General features: G+C 42.4%; 2 protein-coding genes across 2 annotated transcripts; one reads left to right on the forward strand and one right to left on the reverse strand.

Annotated features, from left to right (window-relative positions):
* The first annotated feature begins 351 nt into the window (after nt 1-351).
* LOC106731909 (NXPE family member 2-like) lies at nt 352-15,538 on the forward strand. The gene is given in 7 exon segments (XM_075909262.1): nt 352-441; nt 5,463-5,537; nt 5,539-5,644; nt 12,051-12,127; nt 12,130-12,390; nt 13,478-13,544; nt 15,347-15,538. Coding segments are annotated over 7 exon segments (747 nt in total). The 3' UTR covers nt 15,418-15,538.
* A 766-nt stretch (nt 15,539-16,304) lies between these two features.
* Nucleotides 16,305-23,682, reverse strand: REXO2 (RNA exonuclease 2). The gene is made up of 7 exons (XM_006121680.4): nt 23,520-23,682; nt 22,538-22,621; nt 21,202-21,279; nt 20,604-20,715; nt 19,683-19,791; nt 19,261-19,314; nt 16,305-16,729 (listed from the first exon to the last, which is right to left on the reverse strand). The coding sequence occupies exons 1-7, from the start codon at nt 23,661-23,663 to the stop codon at nt 16,600-16,602; spliced, it is 711 nt and encodes a 236-aa protein (XP_006121742.2). The 5' UTR covers nt 23,664-23,682; the 3' UTR covers nt 16,305-16,599.
* Nucleotides 23,683-24,631: the final 949 nt, after the last annotated feature.

Consider the following 24,631-nt stretch of genomic DNA (forward strand, 5'->3'; position numbering starts at 1 on the left):
GTGGCAAATTACCCTCTCTGTCAATCATGTGGATCTCCATTCCGGACTGAGTTTCTCCCACTTCAGGTTCTAGCCAAGGTATTTCTGATTGGGTCCTCCAAATTGCAAATCACTTTTCAAAATGCTGGCAAACATTTATTTAGCACCTTTACAATTATGTTTATTCCGCACTGTGCAGACTTTGATCAACAGTAGAGTCCTACACTCAAAACAGAAAGACAGTAAAAAAGGAGCGATTAACCACGAACAAGACATTTCATTGCATTTGATGTGATAAAATCTGGTAGTCCAGAATTGGGTTCTATAGTCATCAAAAAAATCCAACTGTGACCTCACATCTGCAATAACCAAATGTCTGTAAAAACGAACCATGAGTGTAAAGAAAGAGCCATGTGCGAGTGGAATGGCAAAGATCCTAACAAATTGCAATACAAGCTATATGTAATGATCAGCTCGTCTACTGAAATGCTGCCACATCTGGGATGGAACACAGCAGCTTGTTAAAAAAAAACCCATGATTCTGGGATGCATTAACAGGAGTGTTGTGAGCAAGACACAAGAAATCATTCTGCTCTACTGTGTGCTGACTAGGCCTCAGTTGAAGTATTGTGTCCAGTTCTGGGTACCACATTCCAGGAAAGATGTGGAGAAACTGGAGAAGGTCCAGAGAAGAGCAACAAAAATGAATGAAGGTCTAGAAAACATGACTGATGAGGGAAGACTGAAATAACTGGGTGTGTTTAGTGTAGAAAAGAGAAGACTGAGAGGGGACATGATAGCAGTTTTTAAGTATCTAAAAGGGTGTCACGAAGAGGAGGGAGTAAAATTGTTTTCCTTGACCTCTGAGGATCGGACAAGAAGCAAGGGGCTTAAACTGCAGCAAGGGAGGTTTAGTTTGGACACTAGGAAAAACTTCCTAACTATCATGATGGTTAAACACTGGAATAAATTGCCTACGGAGCTTGTGGAATCTCCATCATTGGAAATATTTAAGAACAGGTTGGATGGACATCTATCAGCAATGATCTAGGTCTGTGGTCACCAACCCTTTGATCGCAATCAAGTGGTCGATCGCAAGGGCTCGACCAGTCGATCGCGAGGCGTTTGGGGCCATCCCCATTTTCCCCCCACCCCCAAAAAGCCCCACTACCTACCTCCAGCAACAATGAAGGGAGTGCTGGCTTCCTGCAGGGTGAACAGAAGTCCTGTAGCTGCGTGCCATTCCCGGGGGTTCCAGAGGAGGCATGCACCGGTGCTTCCCTGCTCTGCAGGAGGGGGGAGTCGTCTCTGGAGGAGGCGTGTGCCAGGGCTTCCCTCCTCTATGGGGGGGAGGGAGGAGGAGTCCCGGGAGGAGGAGGTTGCAGGGGACTCCTTGTCCTCTGCCCCCTGCTCCCAGCAACACCCTGTCCCCTGCTGCAGAACCCTGTCCCCTGTTCCCACTGGCACCCTTTTCCCTCTGGCACCTTGTCCCCTGCTGCAGAACCCTGTCCCTGCCCCCCCGGCACCCTATCCCCTTTCCCCCACTGGCATCATGCCCCCACCCCAGCACCCTGTCCCCTGCCCCCACTGGAACCCTGTCCCCTGCCCCAGCACCCACTAGCACCCTTCCCCAGTACCATGTCCTCTGCTTCCACCAGCACAGTTGGGGCCACATTGGTGAGGCTTGTGGGGGTTTTGGAGGAGTTATTTTTTTGCATCTCACTTGTGTGGCCCCAACTGACTTTTCTGTGGGTCGGTGACCCCTGACTCAAAACAGATTCCCTGCCTTTCTCAGAAATAAAGACAATGCAGAAACTTTTTGTGTTTGACACAGTATTTTATTTAAAAATGAAGCCTGGCCAACAAACCCCCAATTGGGGCCAAGCCCCCATCTGGCTGCAACATCATAACACTCCTGCACCCCCCAGACCATAGACCTGAGACTATCATACACTGGACCCCCCTGCCCTGAGTCCCTCACATACCCCAACCCAAATTCCTGCACCCTCACATCCACAAGCCTGTGGCTTGCTTAGTACCCCAACCCTCTATCTGACCCCAACACTCCCCAGCCTGACGCCCCCTCCCCGAGCCAGCATCCCCTTCTCTACCTCCCCCTGCATCCAAATTTCCTCCCAGAGCTTGCACCTCTCACCCCTTCCCACACTCAAATCCCTCATTCCCACCCCAGAGCCTGCACATCCTGTCTCAAGCAAGTAAGGGCACAGCTATATTACAGGAGTTTTTCCAGGATTCCAGAGCTATCCCAGAAAAACTCTTCCACATCCAGGGACATGTTTGTTCTTCCACTTTTTTTAGTGGAAGAGCAAACATGCTCTTTCAGTAACCTCTGTATTCCTCGTTCCACAAGGAATAAGGGGGCTTCTGAAGGACCAGTCTAGACTGGTCAAATGTTGGAAAAAAAGCTCTTCCTACAGAAGAATCAGAAAAAAAAAAATCAGTGTAGAGTGTATAAGGGCTGGGGACAGCAAGTGATGGAGAGGAGGAGAATAGAGAAGGCGGGGCTTCAAGGAAGGGTTGGGGTCCTGGGGGAAGGATGGAGCAGTAGCTCTTGGCTTGTTCTGACATTTAAAAAGTGATCTTGGGTGTTAAAAGATTAGAGACCACTGATCTAGGTGGTGCTTGGTCCTTCCATGAGGCCAGGGGATTGGATTTGATGACCTCTCAAGGTCCCTTCCAATCCTCGTTCCACGAGGAGTAACCATAGTTCGGAATAGGAAGCCTAGTCCGAACTACCTAGTTCGTGCCGCATGTAGCCGCGGGGCACGGAGTCCGAACTAGCGGACATTTAAAAATGGTGGCGCCCGGCAACATGCAAATGAAGTCCGGGAAATTCAAATCCCGGGCTTCATTTGCAATTCCGGTTGACTACATTACCACCCTAGTTCAAACTAGGGTGGTAGTGCAGACATACCCTAAGGTGCCACAGGACTACTCATTGCTTCTAAAGTTACAGACTAACAAAAATATATAGGATCATGAGCTTTCATGGATATGTTCTAATGAAGTGAGTCTTACCCATGAAAGCTCACGAGCCTATATATTTTTGTTAGTCTGTAACGGCATGTCTACACTGGGAAGTTATTTTGAAATAACAAGGCAGGAGTCCACACAGCAAGCAATTTTTGAAATTATTCCAAAATAATGGGCTTGTTATTTTTAAATAACTCCTGCTTCTGATGAGGAATAATGCCTATCTTGAAATAGACTATGTCTACACTATGAGATTATTTCGAAATAACTTATTTCGAAATGATAACTCCTGAAATATTTAAGGTGCCACAGGACTTTTCATTGTTTTTAAAACCTTAGGCTGTGTCTAAACCGGTGCAATCTCGCGCAAAAGCAGCCGCTCTTGCGCAAAAACTTGCTGCCTGTCTACACTGGCCGCGTGTTCTTGACGTTCTAATATATAAAATCAGGGCTTCTTGCATGAGAACTCTGACGCTCCCACTCAGGAATAAGCCCTGTTGCGCATGAGCTCTTCTAGAAGAGGCCAGCATAGACAGGCAACATGAATTTCTTGCGCAAGAAAGCCCGATGATTAAAATGGCCATCAGAGCTTTCTTGCGCAAGAGAGCATCTACGCTGGCATGGATGCTCTTGCGCAAAAGCACATGCCAGTGTAAATGCTCTCTTCTGGAAGAGTTTTCCAGAAGAACTCTTCCACAGAAGAGTTTTTGCATGAGAACGAGCCCATGTAGATGTAGCCTGTGTGTTACATGCCATGAGAATCCCCCATAGCACTGTGCCCCTGTGGAATCGATTCAGGACTAGCACAGAAGGAAGAACATCCTAACTACTGCCTGCTGTAGCACTGGGATATTCCCTGGTGTTCCACCCATGCCTAAGATGAGATATCCTAGGCTACGTCTAGACTGCAAGCCTCTTTCAAAAAAGAGCGTCTAGACTACAACCACTATTTTCGATAAAGCAAGCCACTTTTTCAAGAGAGAGCACCCAAGCAGTCTTGATTCTCTCTTTCGAAAAAGCACAGTTTGCATTACATAGCGCCTTTTTTCAAATAAGCACTTTCAAAAAAAGGTGTCATTCCTCGTAAAATGAGGTTTTCCACGGTCAAAAAAACTGCCGTGTTCTTTCAATTTACTTTCGAAAGAATGTGGCAGCAGTCTAGATGCAGGAGAAGTTTTTTCGAAAAAGAGCCACTTTTTTTGGAAAAAAAACCCGTACTCTAGACACACCCTTATTGTCAGAGTACAATGTGTCAGAAGCTCCCAAGAACCAGGCACAGTTTAGCTTTGATTGCCCCTCGTGTTCCTCAGTAGGATACCTGCACACCATAAAACCATTTTTAACACTTCAAAATATTTATATTGGCTTAATCGTGTTAATGATGTGCTGTGATCTCAGCAATCCCTGTGCATACCATTTTTCCGAGAGACAGCTGGAAGGCATTATGTGCCTCCATCTTCCGTACACGATCAATAACGTGCATTGTGGTCAGTTATCTCATAATGGAACTGCAGTGGTGAGAACCTATGGCTTAATTAAGTCCAGTGATTCCTTTTGATGATGGTGATTTCAAACCACTTCTATTTTCCAGGAAAGAATAAATAGGTGCCTAGCTCATAAAAGCAATGATGATTCCATATCAGAAATATTCTCCCTGCTTAGGTGCTTCTAGGTATGTCATCAGTTCACCTTGATAGAAAAGAATAAATGCTATGAAGGTGGGGGCCTTTCAGATAGAAGACCAAAGTGTAGCAAGACTCTATAACTGGAGGAGAAAATTAGAAAAAAAGAAAATTGGAAAAGATAAACCAGTGAAAGTAATTAAACCCAAAAGCCACTAATCAAGGGAAGTGGCAAATTCAGCCTCATTTAGAGTCTCTAAATAGATTCCACACATCTTGGAAGAGAGATGTTCTCGTTCAACCACTAGTTATCCAGCTCAATCGTATTTACTGGCAGAGCAGAAAGAGCAATTCCCTCCACTGCAGGAATTGCTGGATGAAAGAGTCAGGCCTGGACAAGCCAGGAGATCAGACATGGCACCTTTGGGCCTGAAGATGTCCAACTAGATCGTCTCTTTCTAATTACTTTTCGCTTGTTGCACACCCGAGCTCACCATCTTTAGAGGGCAACGTGAAACATCGCAGAGAAACTTGGAAGTAACTCTGGCTGCCACTGCAGTTAATTGAGCCTTTTCCATCAAGTCCAATGGGAATCTAAGCCAGCCATGGCACATTGCAGGCTATAATCTGATGGAGGGAATAGAGTGGGAACTAAAGAACATCCTCAAGAAAACAGGCGGGTTAATACTTCATGTCTCTTTCCCTGACATACTGAGCAGAGTGTGGCTGTTGTATTAAACCCCATACCACTACCTGATGTGCTGGAAACCTCTTAGCTATTAACTTAATCTGTACAATGAGGTAGGCAAAAGAAAGGAAGATGGAGCAGATTTGCTGAGAGCAAGGATAGATTTCTTTAAATTCCAGCTCAGCGCTTGTGAACATATTGAAGAGCATAACAATTTGTTAATTTCATTTGATTGTTTTTGGAGGGCAGAGTTGAAGTCTCTCTCTTACTCCTCTATTCCCTTGTAAAGGTGTTTCTGCATTGCAGAAAGCATGGAAGAAAGGCTATGAAAAAATAGCTCTCGTTATCATGATTGCCATTGGTACATAGGCTGTTCTCACTCAAATGTGGTCTTCATCTAACTACAAAGCCGCAATTATGTCAATGCTAGGCCAACGCGATCAAGAAATGTTCTACTGTGTCAAAGCTCATGATGAGCCTTGTGAGGTTTTGATGTGCCTGAAGACAGCAGAATGCCAGATCTCAATGTCTTGAAAAAAAAGGTCTCTAACAGGTCTCTAAGCACTGATCTACAAGGTTGAATTTATAAGTGGAGTATCCTCACTACCAAGCCCATTATTTCAAAATAACGGGCTGCAGAATTCTAAATCTGTACTCCTGCTTTTCATCAGCAGTAACGCTAATTCCGAAATAGTTATTTCAAAATAGTGGTAGCATGGATGCTCCAGTGCTGGAAATAATTACTCTCCAGAATAATTTGAATTTCGAGACTTTCCCATAGTGTGGGCACACTAGTTCCAATCTGTTAATTCGGGAGTTTAATTGAATTTACTAATTTTGAAATAGTTTCCTAGTAGAGCCATGACCTAACATTGAACCATAATCCATGCCTTCTTCCAAGTTTTGGAGAGGGTTTAAGAGTTGGTTTCAAAGCATTAGCTGCATAGATCTCACCCTTTGCAAATGACAGGCATAAATAATGGCAGGCATGCTAGAAGATCCTGTAGTAGATTCTGTAGGAATGGGGTGTTTGACAGTGTAGAGGATACTGATGAGGGGAATGGCCAAAGGGTTTTGAGAGTCAGTTCTGATACTGTAAATATATTCAGAGTCTGAACCCATTTGGTTGTGGAAATCCTGCGGAAGCGCTCATGCCACTGAGCTATCTGCATGACATTCTGGTTCCTGTGATCACAGAATGACCTTCATCAAGGCCAAGAAACTATTTGTGAACCTTAAAGCCCATTACTGAGCTACAGTGGATACAGTTTTTGGAAGGGAATCCAGCCCTTTTAGGAGCCTCAGGCCCATTTTCATAAATGACTTGGAGCCAGATGTGAAAGCTATTCAGATGTCTTAGGATAACTCTATAGTGTAGCCTAAATGCAACTGTGTCTGTGGGGTTGGGGCATTGTATTAACCTTCCCCAGAAGGGGAGGGGGATGCTAATGTTCCTTCCCCATTCTCAGGCTCTCTTGGAGATGAGTTTCCTAGTTCAACCTGGGTTCTCCAGCAGAGACCCTTGGGTGAATAACCATGTTTAGACTGGTTCAGGGCCCTCTTTCCCATCCAGAAAAGGCCAGGACTGCTGATCCTTGGCGAGCCCCAATCCTTAGGGAAGAGCTGGAAGGACGTGGCTAAGGGAGGCCTCAGATGAGGTGCTTGTTTGGAGCTGAAGCAGTGATGAACTTGTTACCCCAAACAGGGTGTTCTTAGGATTTATGAAGCCCTAGACAATGCTGTTAAACGGGTGCCCCTCTGCAAAAAGGCAGCCGAGGGAGGGGCAGGGAAGACAATGATTTTTTAGAAGTGTGATTTTATAAACCTCAAAAACACTCTTGAGCTCTTTTAACCAACAGGATCTTTGTTTACATCTTGCTTTAACACAGTGGGCAGAGTGGGGATGGTTTGTAGGGGCTGACCTGAGCCCCACTGGGGGGGCCCCGCAGCAGCTGCCCCAACTATTCTATGGATGGGACAGTCCCCCCATATTGAGCTTAGCCCATAGGGCTCAGGGCAGCTTTAGGGAACAGCGGGGTGGCTTGGTACAGACTCCCCCTTGCACTCAGTGCAGTTGCAGGAGCTGGAAGAAGCAGCAGGACTCAGCAGCCTGTTCTGCTGCCATCTCCCAGCTGAATCCCCCTGCTTTACAGCAGTGGCGGGAAGCAGAGAGCCTTGGCCACAGCTGACAGAACTTGGCACAAACAGGGCTGAGAGTGCAAAACACTAATTGGTAATAGGTCCAGGTGCAGAACAATAATTGGTTCTGGTCATAGGTTGAAATCACATGGTATCACCAGCTCATTAAATGAATTTATCTACGGTCTTTTTTTTTAACCCTGTTATAGTCTTGGCCTTTACAATGTCTTCTGGCAAGGAGTTCCACAGGTTGACTGTGTATCACGAGAAGTACTTCCTTTTATTTGTATTTAACCTGCTACTTATTAAAGAACCCTCATTCTTCCAGGCCTTATTTCCCACGAAGGAGCCCTAGGACAGGTTATTCCTGTACCATAGCCCTGTTTTCTAGTAAAAATGTGTATCTGGATCTCTGACCCACAGACCAGACTTCAGTGATGCTCAGCTCCCCACTAATCCTGCAAAGCTGACCAGTTAGAGTTTGAGCTTGCTTTTTGCCACTCTTTGAAGCAGAATGTCAGTCATACGGGAGATTTCCTTTCCAGATTCGCCTCTTCAGCACAGAAAGCTGCTACCAAAACCTGCCTCATGCATAGCACATACCTGCCTCCTGTTCACATGTGGCAGATTTAAAGAAGAACTGAAAGGCTAGAGACTTACCATGTAGTATTTGAAACAATATTGCCTGCTAAGTGAGACTGATTTGGACCTTAAAGGTTATCTGATGGATTGAAAAGACATGACTCGGGGGGACAGGGGGGAACAGCAGATTTTGACTCATCTGAGACCCTTTTCTAGCGATCTTCAAAAATAAAATGCTTCATGAGATCCATGTAGCTTTGATCAATATAGGCCCTTCCACCTGGACCCCAAGTTCTGGTCTGATGTACCTTTCATAATAGCAATACCTGCCATTCAGTCAGTGTCTGTATAAGCATTAATGAGACTGGTGCATGCAGGGGAATAATCCCAGATGTCTCATTAAAATGAAGAATATCACCCAGAGAGAAATAATCTGACTTCTGCTTCCTGTACTTAGCAGATCACATTTACATGTTGTTATATATATGCATGAGGACAGTGGTATATGAAAGAAGCCATTTTTAGATTAATTCATGTGAGTCAATACATGATCTCATAAAAGTCCAGTATGTAAAACATATGCTGCTTATGCAGTATTAGCATATAAGTGACAGGTTTTTGTTCTGCCCGGGAAGTTAAGCTTGACAATCTTTCCCTGTTCTCTTGTTATTCCAGGAGTCTCAAATCAGCACCTCATGTTACAATAGTGCATGTTGCAACACTCTAAAATGCTGATCTCTTTTGAAAAAATGACAGGATGGGGCGCCACATATATTTTCTTTCAGTGATTTTCACATAATATTTACTCTGTTCACACGTCAAAAGATCTTTTTTTTTTTCTGACTAGATCTGTGAGCTGAGCCTGGGATTTGCAAAGCTACACTGCTCATCACCAGTAATAAAGATTCTTCAATTAGAACTTAGCTGACAGCTCTGCCGACGTGAAAGATAGCGCTGGTCTCAGTAATGCTAGTATAAGCTTGGGTTTGCGAGAAACATCACAGACATGGGACACTGTAGTGCTGAAAAAGGCACAACTGTTTTTATCACATCACTTTTCGGACTCAATCCAACAGCATTTTAGCACAAAGATCAGATCTTCCACTGGTGTAAATAAGAATAGCTGAGGTCACTCTGGAAGGAAAGGAATATTATAATTATTATTCATGTTGGCATATAATGAGGGAGCCCCGTGGTCACGAAGCAGGACCCATTGGCTTAAGAGTGACACACTGGAAATATGCTGCATCTATCCAGGACATGCTTTACAGATTTGAGATAAACTTTGTTGAATTAAGTAAAACCTAGTGAATGTTGATGAAACCAAGACAATGGTATTTGAAGATTAGGAAGGAAGATCAGTGTAGATGGGATCAAACTAGAAAACATAGAGAAGTTCACATATTTGGGGAGTAACATGACATATGATCTAGACTGTAAGAAGGAAATAGTGACTAGAATAGCGAAAGCATGAGCGAGTTTGAAGGCAATAGATAAGATCTGGAAAAGTAAAGTGATTAGCTTAGGAACGAACCTGAGCGTCTTGAAAACGTGTATTTAGCAGCATGTTGTACAGATGTGAGACATGGGTGATGATAAAAGATTCGAAGAGAAGGATCTTGGCGTTTGAGAGGAGTTGTTATAGAAAGATCCTGAGACTAGGATGGATGCAGAAGGTCACCAACGAGGAATTATATAGGAAGATACAGCCGAAAGAACCTACTGCAGAAGGTTATACAATGGAAGTTACAGCTACTCGGGCATATCTGCAGAATGCACGACGAGTGAAAAGTTAAGACCGTGGTATTCGGCATAATGGATGGTCTGAGTAGGAGAGGCAGATCCCACAGAGAATGGGTGGATGATATAGTAGATTGGTGCGGAGCTAGTCTGCAGAAACTCAGCCACTCTGCACTGGACAGGGAAAGATGGAAGGAAATAGTGAGGGAGGCATCGGACACCAACAGGCGCTGAGCCCATGGTTGTTGATGATGATGATGATAGTGAATTTGGTATAATAGCTTCGGGTCCATTGTATTACAAATACAATTATTTGATTTCTTGTAGGATTGTATGTAGCTTTTCCAGAGACTTGACTAATATAAAGAATCTGAAAGGACTTTGGGGGGCAATATATATAAGGTAAATTCCCTAGGAAATGTCTGGAGGTGAGGGGAATGCAAATGATCCACTTCAAATCTGTCCTTTTGAAGCTATGCCCTGGAGAGAAAAACTGATTGAACCTGGACTTCCACGAAGAGATCATCAAAGACCCCAGAACCATGTGAAGGGGAGGCTAGACATGTGGGGGTATTTGTTCAGAGCAGAAGTTGGGAGGAGGTTGAGCGGATGTGGAAGCCCTTTGCATGGGGTTTAGGACTGCTCCTACAAGAGCCCAGGATCGAGTTGGGTGATGTCTAAGCTGATAAGAAAGCACGCAGTGTTGTTTCATTGTTTTTATAGGTTTTATTCTCGATGTTAAAAATCACTACAGAGAAAAGAGACTTGCGGGTAAATGCTGTGTGATACCTTATCATGATGGGGTGTTAGGGAAAGTAAGCAAGTCTCCTGAAGCAGAGTCCCATGCTATGAATAACCCAGTCAAGGCATGGAACTGTTCCGCCTGGATATGCCCGGATCAGGATGAAGAAATGTGGGTCTCCATCCAAGAAAGGCAACAGGTGGGAAACTTGAGTGGCTGCTGTCCCTGCACCATACAAGGGAATACAGGCGCAGTGGCCCTGAACACACACACACACACAAATGCAGTTCCTGCTCCGAAAGGAGCTTACAATCTAAGCAGGTAGACAGCAACTGCGCAGTGAGGCAGTCCAAGGAACCAGTTAATAAACAGGCAGTGGTAGCAGCAGCCTAGAGGCTCTGAAGTTTTTCGTAGCCACCTCAGCAAAAGAGTTTTAAGGAGGGTTTGAAGCTGCGATGAGTACATTCTTCCTAGACGTTAATTTCAAAACTCATGCTAGAATTTTAGTGGCCTTCATATCTCTTTTTTTTGGCCTCGCCTTTCGTGCACTGAAATTTCCAGAGGCCTTTCTAACTGGTATCGATGAGTTTCTTTACTTAAACTCTTTGCCCTTACATGAAGTACTTGGAGGTTACATAATTTATAGCAAGCTACAATACAAGAGCATGGAATAAAGGGCAATCAATTGGTAATACATTCTAGAAGCTGTTCATGATGTTTAATGACTAGGAGAGTCAATGTTCAAAGTGAAAAAGGGAAGGCAGAAGGGGGCTGTCTTGCAGCATCGCATGCAGCGCTCTAGAATGCTGCATGGAATAATAAGGAACTCCTGCAGCACAGGTCTAATCTGGTGTCAGCTGGAGACTCCAGCTGGTAGAAGCAGCTTCTCAACCAGCCAAAGCTGAGACTGCTGCCTCCCTAGATGGCAGTGTTCCCTGTGCAGAAATTCAAATGCCACCCAGTTGGTTAGTGGAGCACCCACAACTAATTTTTTTCTATTGGAAGTGTCCATCAGACATGCTTTGATGCACATAAAAAAATATTCCATACATGGATGGAAAAGATTACAGGGAACATTATTAGGGATTGTGGGAAGAAGGTGAGGCCACACTTCTCCAGACCCATGTGCATGACAGAATCGCAGACAGTCCCTGTAGTACATTTGTGTCTGTGATCTGTTTGCCCTGAACAATGGGATCCTGTCCTTTGTTGGCTCTTAGCCACTACTGTAAAACATGACTTATTAAAAGTAATAGAATTCTACTCCTTACCCATCCAAGATTCAAGGAAATTCTATTTGAGGTCTGCCTAGAGAAGCCAACCCCTCCCAGATAAGGGTAAATTCCCCCGTATGGGTGAAATCCTGGTCCTTTGGACTCACTGGAAGGTTTTTGTTTAGGTTGTGCATCCAAGCCTGAAGCTGACTCCCAGCATGAGAAGTGAATTTCACCCTCTGTGAATAGTTGATTCCATTGTTTAAAATGAAGATGGTGACAAAATCAGTGGTTTAAAGTTCTGCATATTTATTCTTTGGTATCCCTCTGACTGTCTTTGATCACCACAGGAATGGATGGTTCAAGAGCAAGAGTTATGGAGAGGATCATTCAAATTCAGCCAGAGAAATATGGGCACCCCTTTGTGCCTCCTTCTCATTCTTTTTCATAAAAGATGACAACATCACACGTGGAATTGACAGCCTCACAGGAATGAAAGACACGGCCATAATGCTGGGCCTGCACTTTAGACCCTTCCCTATTGATGTTTCATCAGGAGGGTGCTCAGTGTTCACAAAGCACATCCCACGCCTTTTACTTAGAAGCCCAGACACAAAAGTAATCACCAGAGCAGAAAATACCAGGCAGATGCACATAGACATGGAGCAATTCAGGGACATGCACGGATATGTCCATTCCTGATAACGATAGGCACCAATGATTATCAACATTAAGAAAAATGCCTGATTGCCTAAGCCACGAAATTCACCCCCCAGATCATCTGGTTTGAGAACCAAATCCATGTGTTTTTAATATATATGTGTGCCTGTTTATAGCTGGTTGGGAGGACAAGCAAGTGCTTTGTTCTCCAGTTACTATCTAAAACTAAAAAGGGAAATTTCACCAATCTCTCCCCACCCCAAAAAAATCTCCTCTCCTCCCCACCACCTCACAAAAAAACTTGCTAATTTGATTATTTTCTTTATAAATTAAAAAACAGGGATACGTTTGTTGGAGTAAATGTACATTAAAAATCACAATTTCAAAATGCTTTGCCCTCTCTGTGAATGATACTGTAATTTACTCATTACCAAAAGAATCAGGTTAAAGGTATCATTCTAGTATGCGGTCTACCTTCCTCACACTCTTCTCCCAGATTCTGTTATGTAAAAGTCCTTACTGGTCCTAAGACTCAGACTAGCTGGAAGAATTAGTGATTATTACCTTTTGTTTCTAGCTTTAGTGGTAGTCTTTGTTCTGGGTTGGATCCAATGTCACTCTTTATTCACTACTATAGATCTGCTGTCAAGATGCTTGTTTATAAATTTTCACCAATTGCTTCTCTCTCAAAGGACGTAGTTCCCCTCTGTTGCTCTGAAAACCTGAAATATTGCCATGCTTAACTGGAGTGAAAATGGAACCGGGTACAGGTCATGATAATGAATATATTTGGTTAAAAACATTTTACCCAATGTGCTTTTCTTACATTCATGAGTTGTATGGGCCTCCCTCTGGTGGCTAACTTTATACTTACAACTTCATGGGTTTTCTCATTTGTAAGACTTCTGTGGAGAGGTGGGAAAGTGCTAGGGATGGTAGCGCAATGAAAATTCTCTTAGTCCCTATTTCAACCATAGAAACAAGCTGTTGACATGTGTCACTCATTTTGTCAGTGAGCAAGATATCATCAAACGGAAAATGCAAGATTAGACTGAGATTCTCTTTCTCAAACACATCTAACTTTAAAACTATGACTCATCTTAATACTTGTTTGAAGAGGAAAAAGGTTTTACCTTATGGGAGATTTAGGAGTGTCTGTGGATTGTGTATTAAGAAAGCAAACAGTAGGTTTTGCCTGTTAGGCTACATGATATCAAGCTCTGATTTCTTAGAATGAAAGATACAGCGGTGGCTCTTTACCTTGTCTAATAAAATTGCATGTTTAAGTCTGAGTAGTCGTCGTGTTAGTCTCTAAGGTGCTGCAGGACCATTCGTTGTTGAAGTTTTTTTAGTTACAGGTTAACAATATTTTTTGGTTAGTATCATGAGCTTTCATGGGCACAACCCACTTCTTCAGTTGACAAATATTGGGCAAGGAGCCCCGGGGGACAAATATATAGCAGAAAAAGAGGGGAGAGGGAGAGTTAAAAAACAAAAAAAGCCACCTGTCAATTAAAGTGTCCATGCTAAATGAGGCTAAGTCTATAAACTCTGGTCTTCACTAGGGCTTTATTTAAAAATAATTCAACCAAAGAGGGGAGTTAATAAGGATAATGTCCACGGTACCAGGCCCGTTGTTTTGAAATAACGGGCTGCTGATTTAGAAATCTGTACTCCTGCTTTCCTTGGGAAATAACGCTAATTTCAAAATAGCAATAATGAGGCCACTCTGGTACCGCTATTTCAAAATAATGACTTCACAGAGTAATTAGAACTAATAACTCCCCGGTGCTTCCTGGAATTCTTAAGTCTGAGGGAGGGAGTTCACATTAACAGAGCCTGCCTCTGACTCATTTCGAGGCTTCCCCTTAGTGTGGGCATGATAATTTGATTTTGTAAAATGGGGAGTTAAGTCAAATTTACTAATTTTGAAATAGTTTCCTAGTGCAGACATGTTCTAAGGTGCTACAGGACCATTTGTTGTTTCTTAATCTTGCATTTAGCTTCTGCTTTCTGGTAAATTGTAGATTTTGTTTTACTCTGTTTAGATTTCTTTTAATAGCAAAGCACCTGGTTAGGGATTATTTATTTTACTCTTTCCATTAATAATTTTTATTTCTTAGTTGAAGGGACCAATTTTACCATACTTAATGTACATTTACGTATCAGTAAAGCCACGTGACTTGACTTGTTCAGTAGACAACTCAAAAGCATGACAAACATGTCTGCTTTGGCATTTCAATAGACACTTGAAATCAGACCAGGCTTGCTCAAAATTTTGTTAAAAGTGGCCCATCTTGAGTAAGCGGAGAACGAACAAAGTATGTACAGCTATGTTAGTGTAGTCTGTGACCTATGTTAGTGTGCGTTTGTGACCTTGTGGTTTCTACTGAGTATGAGGCTAATATAGCAGGGCTTGATCTTACTGGAATCTGCCATAAAGTTAAAGTACTCAAAACAAAATTTGGAGCCAAAGTAAGAATTTGCTAATTGAAATGGAAGGTAGAGTTGGTACCAACCCGTGAAACAAGCCCACCAAGCTAGACAGAACATAGCTACAGAATGCAATTGGGTACATTCATCCGAGCAGTGAAGCTGCAGTTATTTATTTTCTTTTCATAATTTAAAGGTAACCTTTTTTCCTTTCTCCCCCTTAACACTTACCTATTTTGATCCCCAAGGAATTGGGAAGCTTTGGACTTTGGTTGCTGGGGATGTGGATTGAAACATTCAAGTTCAATGGAAAAACATAGATCTCACAATCACAGTCCAGGAGTCAGTAGAGAAAATATGTTGCTTATAAAATTGACAAACTGGCAGAGGACTGTCATAGCTCTGGGCCAGTACTAGTGATCCTTCCCCACTGACACTTTCAATAGGAGAGTGCTTGAAGTTCACAATCCCCTAACTTCTTCTTTAGAAGCCTAAAACTAAACAGCAAGTATTGGTGAGATGCACATAGATCCAGAGCAATTTGGTGACTAAGGTTACGTCCAATCCCTGGCAATGAAGCATGGTTTTCAGTATCTTAACATTGGTGTCCCTGATTCCTATTGAATATGCCACAACCAATGTTCACACTCTAGCTCATGTTGTTAGGAAACAAATGAATATGTTAAAATATTAAAATCAAGTAATGTGAAACCTGTTATTAGAAAAACTTCAGATGTGAGGCAAAAAGGGGAGTTTAAAATGAACCTTCAAATCTGCTGTGGACTAGATAAACTTTGTTTACTGAAAAAGGTCCTCGTTCCTTACATGCCAACTTCTAAATAAGTTATCATGACAAGTTAAATGGCAATAGCATCCTCTTCTAGAGCCCAATCAAAAGGCCAGTGAAGTCCATGGACCCATTTAGCTGTTTCCCAGCCACAGGAACAGCCTGTGAAAACCAGACACGTTTTTACCATAATTCTTTTAAAGTGTGTATGACAGGTTAACCCCCTTATCATAGCAATGCACTTCATTGCTGGCCTGCACATTTTTTTTTATTAAAATTTCATCTGCTTGATCACAAATCAGCTTCTTGTGCAGCTCCTCCATAGCATCCTTTGAGCACAGCCTGCTGCCTGCGTGAGAGTTTTGTAAAGCAGACAAATGTCCACCATGGAACTAAAAAGAGATTGGTACTTGAATTAGCTGTCAAGAGATAAGCTGATCATACCTTTGACACCCCAGTATAGAAGGCCACTGCTCAGCAGGCTACATTAAGTGATGCACACGTTCAGTCGGTTTTCAAATGGCACTGTGGATTTTACTGAGGAATTCCTGTTCAGCACCTTGAGATCTGACTGCTGTAGGATGCAATATACTTCCCATAACATTTTTTTTGAAAATCTGAGGGAGGCTGGCTCATTTTTTAGAGGAACATTATATATATATGAGAGAGAGAGAGAGAGAGAGAGTCTTATAGCGAAGGCTGCTGTAAAAGAGAGGCGTAAAAAGTCTTTCAACGGGATTGTTTTATTTTGTAACAAAAGAGTCTCTAAAACTAAATGAAGAGGTGCATCAAAGAGCAAAAGTGACCTGGTACATAAAACAAAGGAGCTGCTGAGACTTTAAATGGCAAATTCACAGCTCAAACATAGGAAAGCAGCGGTTATTCAGACTTCTGTCTGCTTTAACAACTGTTAAGAACCAAGTAAGTAAAAGAAGCCTCTTCCTTAAACAGTGGTAAACAGAAAAACATCAGGAGATACATCCACTGGACAATACGGTATGGCATTGTGAGATTCAAGATCAGCTCACAGTTTTGTCACTTTCTCCATTCTCTATTAATTTTCTTTTCTTTTCATCTGTTTTCCTCTTGAAAATGCTATTTCTGTAGAACTGAAGTTCTTTGATGCTTTCCCTGATGTCATCAAGTGCCCTGAAAGAGAATTAAGAAAGGTTTCAAAATGCACCAACATTCAGGCTACATTTGAATTCTGGTGCAACTCACAAATTCCAAACTGTAAAAAATAAAATAAAAAAAGGAACACTGAGAAATAGATGGCACACAAATATATCAGTAATAAAACCACCTTCGCAAGACTCAGTAATACAGGAAACAATAAAAGTTCAGCAAGGAAGGCACGCAAGGAAGTAACACATTAGTTATTTGTTTGTGCTACTATGCAACTCTAGCAAGCCAACAGGTTCTGTGACTTCAGAGGAGTGGACTAGATGACCTCTCAAGGTCCCTTGCAGTCCTACAATTCTATTATTCTATTGTAGTTGAGAGTGAAGGCAGGTTAACTGAGCTGAACGTGTTCTCATATGATGAATATGCAAATTAACATTACATGGTCTGAAAAAGTATAGTTTACCCACTTTTGTTTAAGTCTCTGCATGACTTCATCTATTAAAACAAGTACTGGTATTAGTCTGAAATTCCTTATAGTGGACAAGGACTCAAGAGACCTAGATTCTATTCCTGGTTTGGCCAATTATCTGCCGAGAGACCCTGAGCAAACTGCTTTTACTTCTCTGGGCCTCTGCCCCAAAAGGCTTACATAGACCAGACAAAGAGCAGGAGGAGAAACAGACACACTATGCATTAGCACAGCGCCTACCACAAATGGACCTTTACTTCAAGTGGGTCCTCTAACATACAATAATACAAATAATTATTAGAAAAGGACAGTTGTCAAGAACATATTTAGTAAAAACAAATCAACAAAAAATCAAATCAGAACCTAGATTCCTATCATTCTGAAATCTAAGTAAAGCCACATCTAAATCAGAAGATAGTACTTCTTAAAATCAGGTCACCATCAGCTGACCTTTGCTCAATGATGACATTTCATTCCAACAAATGCTTCCTGAAATGGTGCCGCAAACATCGGCAGGAACCAAAATGACCCGATAACCTCCCTAGCCATCTTTGTATTTTCATGCACAACGGTTTTAAATACCAATCTTTATGGCTAGAAATTGCCTTCTGCAATATGCCAGGCTTCAGACTGCAAAGGCTGGCTATGATGCATGCTGTTCCCTTTGAACCTTGGGCCTTCATATGCCCATATTACAGAGTTCATGCATCAGAGAGCTAGGAGAAGAGGTACTTGAAGATTCGGTTACTCCTTTTCCCAAAGATTCCCATGCAAGGTTTCAAGAGGCAGAAAAAATTAAGCAGTAAACATAACTTGATTCCTTTTACATCAAAAAGTTAAAGTGAGCACATCTGCCAATGTAGTTATGCTTCCAAAAGGAAGGCATTTCAGTACTGTTCCTTTTGGCTTCATATTTGTAGTAAATCACAATTGCTTCATTTCCTAACAGGAATGAATTAAAACTGCCATCAGTCCTGTTGAGCTAATACAGCTTTATTATTCCACTTTGCATATCAGCAGCAATCTGCAAGACAAGTTCTGGTTTCCAGATCTTTATTTATAAAATAAACACATTAAGCAATTTGTATATTAAAATAGTATCTAGGCACCTAAGTCAGAACTGAGACTTCATTGTGCTAGGCACAGTATTTAAAAAAACATGGGGCCCAATGGCAAAAGTCAGATTCACAGTGATGGTCCTGAAAAGTTGACAATCAAAGATAAAGTATTAATACTTTGTTATAAAGCACAGTTAATGTTGATAACTAGCTTTTAGATCCTCAAATGAAAGATGCTGTGTGGTACACTGTTGGATGGTAAATCAAGATTAACCCCACTTCACAAATAGGAAAAAAGGCATCAATATGTCCCAAACCCAATCTCCCAATTCCCAGTCCTTTGCTTTCACTACTGGTCCTCTAATAACGGTTGTGCTCCAATATTTTTTTCTGAAATGCTTAGCACTGTGGTATGTAAGTGCTTTGAACATGTATTTGTCAAGACAAATATCTTGGCTTAGTAAACTGAGCAGGTCATTAATAAATTACTTTAGTTTTCTGTATTTTTACAGTTAGTCTTTTTTGCCACAAAAAGACTTTCAAGAGAAAGAGATGGCAAGAAACACAATTACACAGACTTCCAGCCCCATCAGCAACAGAATTAACATGTCTGATTTCCAAAGAAATTGATACAGTTGAACCTCTCTGGTTTGGGAATCTGGTTCGACAGGCCATGGATGTTGCTGAACTCAGAGAGCCCCAGTGGTTGCGAGTGGGGGTTCGCTGGGAACCCCGCAGCAGAGGGGCTGGCAGCAGGGAGACCAGCAGATGCCAGGAGCAGTGACCAGAAACATCAGCAGGGTCAGCAGCCAGGAGGGTAACCTGGAAGCTGGGGCTGGAAGCCAGCTGCAGAGAGCTCGGCACTGACCTCCCCTGGTCTGGCAAACTCCCTTGTTCAGGACCGGTTAGTTTCCAAGGATGCTGGACCAGGGGGTTCAATTGTATGTTCCACATTCCAGGATAAGAGAGTACTGTATCTTAAAGCTATGACAAATGGGCTGCATTAAAGGCAACAGAGGAAATCTCACCTATGAGAAGCCACTTTCTTTGGTGCAAATTCAAATTCTTCTGGATACCAGCGCCTGTATATGGAAGAAAATGAGTTTAAAATCCATATATATTCAATACACAGTCAGAAGCCTCTTTGTGCTGCTACAATGGGAAATGTCTCTTCAGGGCAAGAATTTGGATTTCACTGGCAGACAAGTCGCTATTATAAGCATCAAAATAATACAATCTATGTGAGAGCTAAAGACCTCCCTACATGTAGTTCACTAAGTAGCTCCTTGCCCTTTTTCTGTTTGATCCCAGTGCAGTATTCAAAAGAACAAAATGGCTGCACACAGCTCTTTCCCCGCTGTTGTCCTCTCTTTTTTTAGAAGAAAATTAGTAAAAAATAACTAGAACTCCTCAGATCTTTTTACGCTGTTTAACTTTGTACGGCATTTACCTGCACAGTTCTTTGACAGTGCTCACATCAATTATCCTGTAATGAACATGCCTCATAAACTGAGGCATATATTTGTCAAGAAACTTCTTATCCGCATGAACAGAGTTTCCTAAGAAAAGACAAAACAGATATTTTTTCCAGAGACTTTACAAAGGCACAGTGAATTATATCAGAACTAGAGACAGACTCTGCAGACTGGGGAAAACATCTCTGATTTTCAAATGTTTTCAGTCAGCTTGTAAGTCTCATCTTCCAGTAAATATGATTTTAAAAGATTTCTGTCTGAGTTCCACTGTGGGAGCACTTCTGTGTGGTTTAAACATATAATCTCTCTGCATTGAATTCTTATTAGAAACAATAATTTCAATAAAAGTCAATATATTACACAAGCAACCAGGTTTTCCAATAAGGGTATAAGCGCTCTACTGTTGGATGACTATATTTCCCTCAGGTTATCCTTCTGACCTCTGAGTCAGAGTTCTGAATCACCATCAAGTAACAAGACATTCAGAATAGCAGCACTTGGAGGTTGATTGGAATCGTGTTGCCAGTTAAGGAAAAACAAGGTACCTATCTGTAATACTGTTCATCTTTTGCATTCACAAACTGCTGTCAACACTAAGTCACACCAGTAACAATATAAATGTATAATGAAATTTTACTACTAAGAGGAATTTAAGTTTCCTGCAGATCTATGGGTATTTTTCAGAAACCTATATAATATCTGCTTTAGGCAATTTATAGAATGGATGATACCTAACGCTAAACTTCTTATGCTTAATGAAATTTGTTTGCATGCAGATCTCCAGGTAGGAGACTAAATCAGCCCTACATTTTGCATACACAAGCTTTTTAAAAAAAACCTGGGAACAAAAGGACTGATTTTATTAGTATTAAAAAAAATATAAGTGTACATTTTACCTGCAAGAGGACAAAGGCCGGGGGGTGTCTGTTGTCGTACAAAGGACAGAAATTCATACTCTGCTTGCTGCAGTGAAATTGTACTTTCTTTCACTGCCTTAGTAAGGCCAGACTACAAGAAAGAGACATCCCATCACCAATCAAATATTTACCATTATTTCAAAATATTTCTAGCATGTTTAAGCTGCAGTCAAATGTTACCTAGAAATAAAAAAAACTGAAAACAAACTAACTAATGGCATATTTAATACCCAAAAGCATTACAAAGCTCTTTGGATAGTCTATTTCTGGTTGGTCTTCTGGGTAAGACACTGGATTGGATCTCAGAAGATCTGGATTGAGTTCTCGGTTCTGCCAAGGACTTATGAGATCCTGCACAAATCAGAACTGCACTCTGCCTCAGTTTCCCCATCTGTAAAACAGGGATGATATTTCCTTTCTCCCACCTTTTGTACATTTAGAAGGTGAGCTCTTCAGAAAAGGACCTGTCCCTGAAGTATTCATGTAGCACTTAGTACAATTCTGAGATTAAGAATTATAAAACTGTTACTCATTGCAAGGAACCAGTGATTCTCCTTCTGTGCTCTAGAATCTTTACCTTCCCATGATGCTCTTTACACCATTCTGACATACCATCCAGCAACTCATCTGGTTGGTTTATAATCAGGTTGGGACCCTGTTAATGAGAAAAAAAATTAATTTAAATAAAATCCTAATAATAAAATCATTCTAAAGATTATCATCGGACAGAAGCAATCTGTCCACCTTCTGCTGATACCTCTAGCTTTCAAACAGAAATTGTAAGAAAGCTGTTCATCTTGCGCTGCACCACAATATTAAAACTCATCTGGTAGGAAATGCCTCCTCCACGTGGTATACACTATCAACAGAATATAATTCAAGTGTTAGACTGGAACAGCACTTCAAAATTCAAAGTGATTCTGTATGGATCTGTGGTTCCAGTTGATCCCTCAATGGCTTCAATCTAACACCAAGTTTTCTTAGTCTACAAATCAAAAGGCATAATGTTTTCTTTCTTTTACAGTCAATAACTTGATTGGAATGTGAATAACAAGTGAGATTCTTTTAGGCTCACACATCATTTGATTAGATTCTGTAATTGGGACTTGTTAAACAAGCAATGACCCATGAGTCAGAACTGAATCCAGTTGCCTCTGTGTGTTTACTCTGCAGGTCTAAGTAGTAGTGAAAACTAACACAAGAACATATGAATTAGAATGTGTAAAGAGGAAGCACAGGCCTGTTCAGTAAGATACTGCCAATTTTACAGGGACGTCTTCCAGGTTATAATCATAACTTAAAAATAGGTTCATTGCAGTCAGCAGCTGGCAAGCTTACAGTACTAAAAAGTAACATACTACTGACATGGAGATTGTCGCTTTATGTTTTAGAGACTGTATTTTCCAGTTTTCTACAGAATCAGAAAAAGTCCCTTTTAAATATGTAGTTTATTTAATTTCTCTAAGAAACAAGTATTCAAATGTTCACCAAAGATACATTATTTGTATAAATTTATTAGGAAAAAAAATTAACATTCCGATACTTTGAGTACTAACAAATAACCTCAACATTCCCTACTTTCTATATCTTATCCATGGCTTTGGCTCATTTTCATATATTTCAGAGAGTAATTCTTGCTTAATAATAGGACCAAGACTATTAAAAAATGCAGGTTATGTTCCACTAATATTTTACACACAGCCACAATCCAAATAGCCCTCAAATATGTATTATAAATTGTTGTTTGACGATTATTCCATTCCACAGGCTGCACACATCTGGAAAGGGCACATATCACATTGTCTACTTATTATCTTGATGGTTCATAAAACATTCCATGCTAACTTAACAGGCAGACAAAACTTACAGTAACAGTACCAGGAGCTAGACTCTGACCCCAAACTCCAACCCACCTCAGCCAAAATGTTTAAATCAGAATCAGTTATGAGACAAGCCATCTCAATGATCTGGTCTTTCTCTATGTCCAGTCCGGTCATCTGCAAAGGCAGAAGCAACAATGGTAAGAAGGGAGAAGAGCTATGGTTTATACTTTGAAAGGAAGGTATGTCTTAACACTTTAATCCCAGAGTTGGGCTAACACTGCTGTAATGCTCGTTTTTTGTCTTTGGTTTTTTCCATGGGTGCTTGCGCTGATTTCAATCACCGCTAGATGGGACATAATCAGTGATTGCCAGACTAGGAAAGGAAAATTTCCAAAGTATCTCAGGAAGCTGTGCAAATACTTAGGAAGTGAATTTAGAGCAGAACTGCTCACCCATCGCTAGAAAAGTGACCACCACAGCCAGAACCCCTAGGGCCCAAAGCTAAACGGGATGCATCCAGGCCTTGTGCAGCAGCAAAGGAACACAAGGGCAAGCCAACCTGTACCTTTGCAGGAGCAGGGAAAGGAGGAAAAGCTCGCCGATCCCACTGGATGCAGGGGTCAGGACTTGATCTCTGGGGTGCAGGTCTCTGCTCTGTCCAGACATCCCAGGCAAAAAGGCCACCCCTGACCGTTCCCACGGAGGTAGGAATCGCTTCCTGACACCCAGCCTGGCTTGCCCCTTGCTGCATACCTTGTAACAACCCTTGCGCACCCCAGCACCTGCCTGACATGGGCCCTCCCCCAGTCCTGCCCCCTCAGGCCTCCCCTCCCCCAGTCCTGCCTCCTCAGGCCTCCCCTCCCCCAGTCCTGCCCCCTCAGGTGCGGGGGGGGGGAGGAGAGAAGAGTAGAGGGGGGAGGATTAGGGGAGGGGCCTATGTCAGACAGATGCCAGGGGGAGGAGGGGTCTGAGGGGGAAGGGTTGGGGGGGCCATGGCAGAGGGTTGGGGGGGGTCTGTCTGACATGGCCCCTCCCCCAACCCTGTCCCCTCAGGCAGCCCCCGCCCGCTCACCTCCAGGTCCACCCAGACCATGCGCTGCCCCATGCTGCCCGCCGCCATGTCCGCTCCGCCCCGGGCCCCGGCTCCCACTGCCGCCAGCAGCCGGCGCCCGGCTGAGCTCAGCAACCAACCGGGGACGCCGCTACCGCCACGCATCGCGACAGGCCGCAAAGTGTCGTCTGAGGACTGCAATTCCCAGAGGACCATGCGCCATCTTCCCCCACCCACTCCTATGACAGAGCTGGCCCGGGTTCTGCTGGGAAATGTAGTCATGCTAAGGCCTTGCGGGAATCAGCCTCTTCCGAACATCAGTGCATCCTGGGACTTGCAGTCTCTACCGGTCCCATCTGTCCACATCTGCACTGCTGCTCGCTCTCAGGAACAGGTGCTGGCCCAGTTTTTATTCTGCACCACGCGGCTTTCCATATTGAGTATTTTACTGAGAGGTCTGTTTGAAAACTAGTCCATGAATCGGGCTCTTACGCATTAAGATAATACAAATAATTTAAAAGAAGTAAAAGGCATTTATTTCCTCAAGGCAGCATCAGTAAACATTAATCGTCTGGGTTCTCATAAAACACAAATTAAGTACAATAATTCTCAGAATGAACCACTGTGAAGTAAATGGGACAATCAGAAACCTGATTCGTTGTCACTTATTTGTATTATAGGACCAGGGCACCACCCTCAGGACATCACTGTAAACGGCACTGAAGATCTCATCCCCAAAGCTCTAATAATCAAAGTAGTGAGGATGTGAAGAAACATCACACTTGAATAGTTTTTTTCCATTTGCTCTGGAAAATCATCATTTCCTCTCAAATTTCTATGTTGTGTGGCTGAAAAGTGTCAAATTGGCTGAAGTGGAAAATCAACTCCAAAACCTCTAGGATAGACACACAATATAGGCCCTGCTCCCCAGCAAATGTGCATCAGCCTTAATATGGGAACAACTTCCAGAAATGAGCAGAGCTTTCAGACTCTCCTGGGGCTGCCAATAAGAATGTCAAATGAAGATGGCTGTTTATTATGTGAAGACTTGTCTACTAGAAAGTTGAAAGTTATTTTATATAGGGGTTACAGAACAGCCTTTAGTGACATCTGATTGGAAAGCCATTCCCAAC

The sequence above is a fragment of the Pelodiscus sinensis genome, chromosome 26, assembly GCF_049634645.1.
Source record: "Pelodiscus sinensis isolate JC-2024 chromosome 26, ASM4963464v1, whole genome shotgun sequence".
In the NCBI taxonomy this organism is placed as follows: domain Eukaryota; kingdom Metazoa; phylum Chordata; order Testudines; family Trionychidae; genus Pelodiscus; species Pelodiscus sinensis.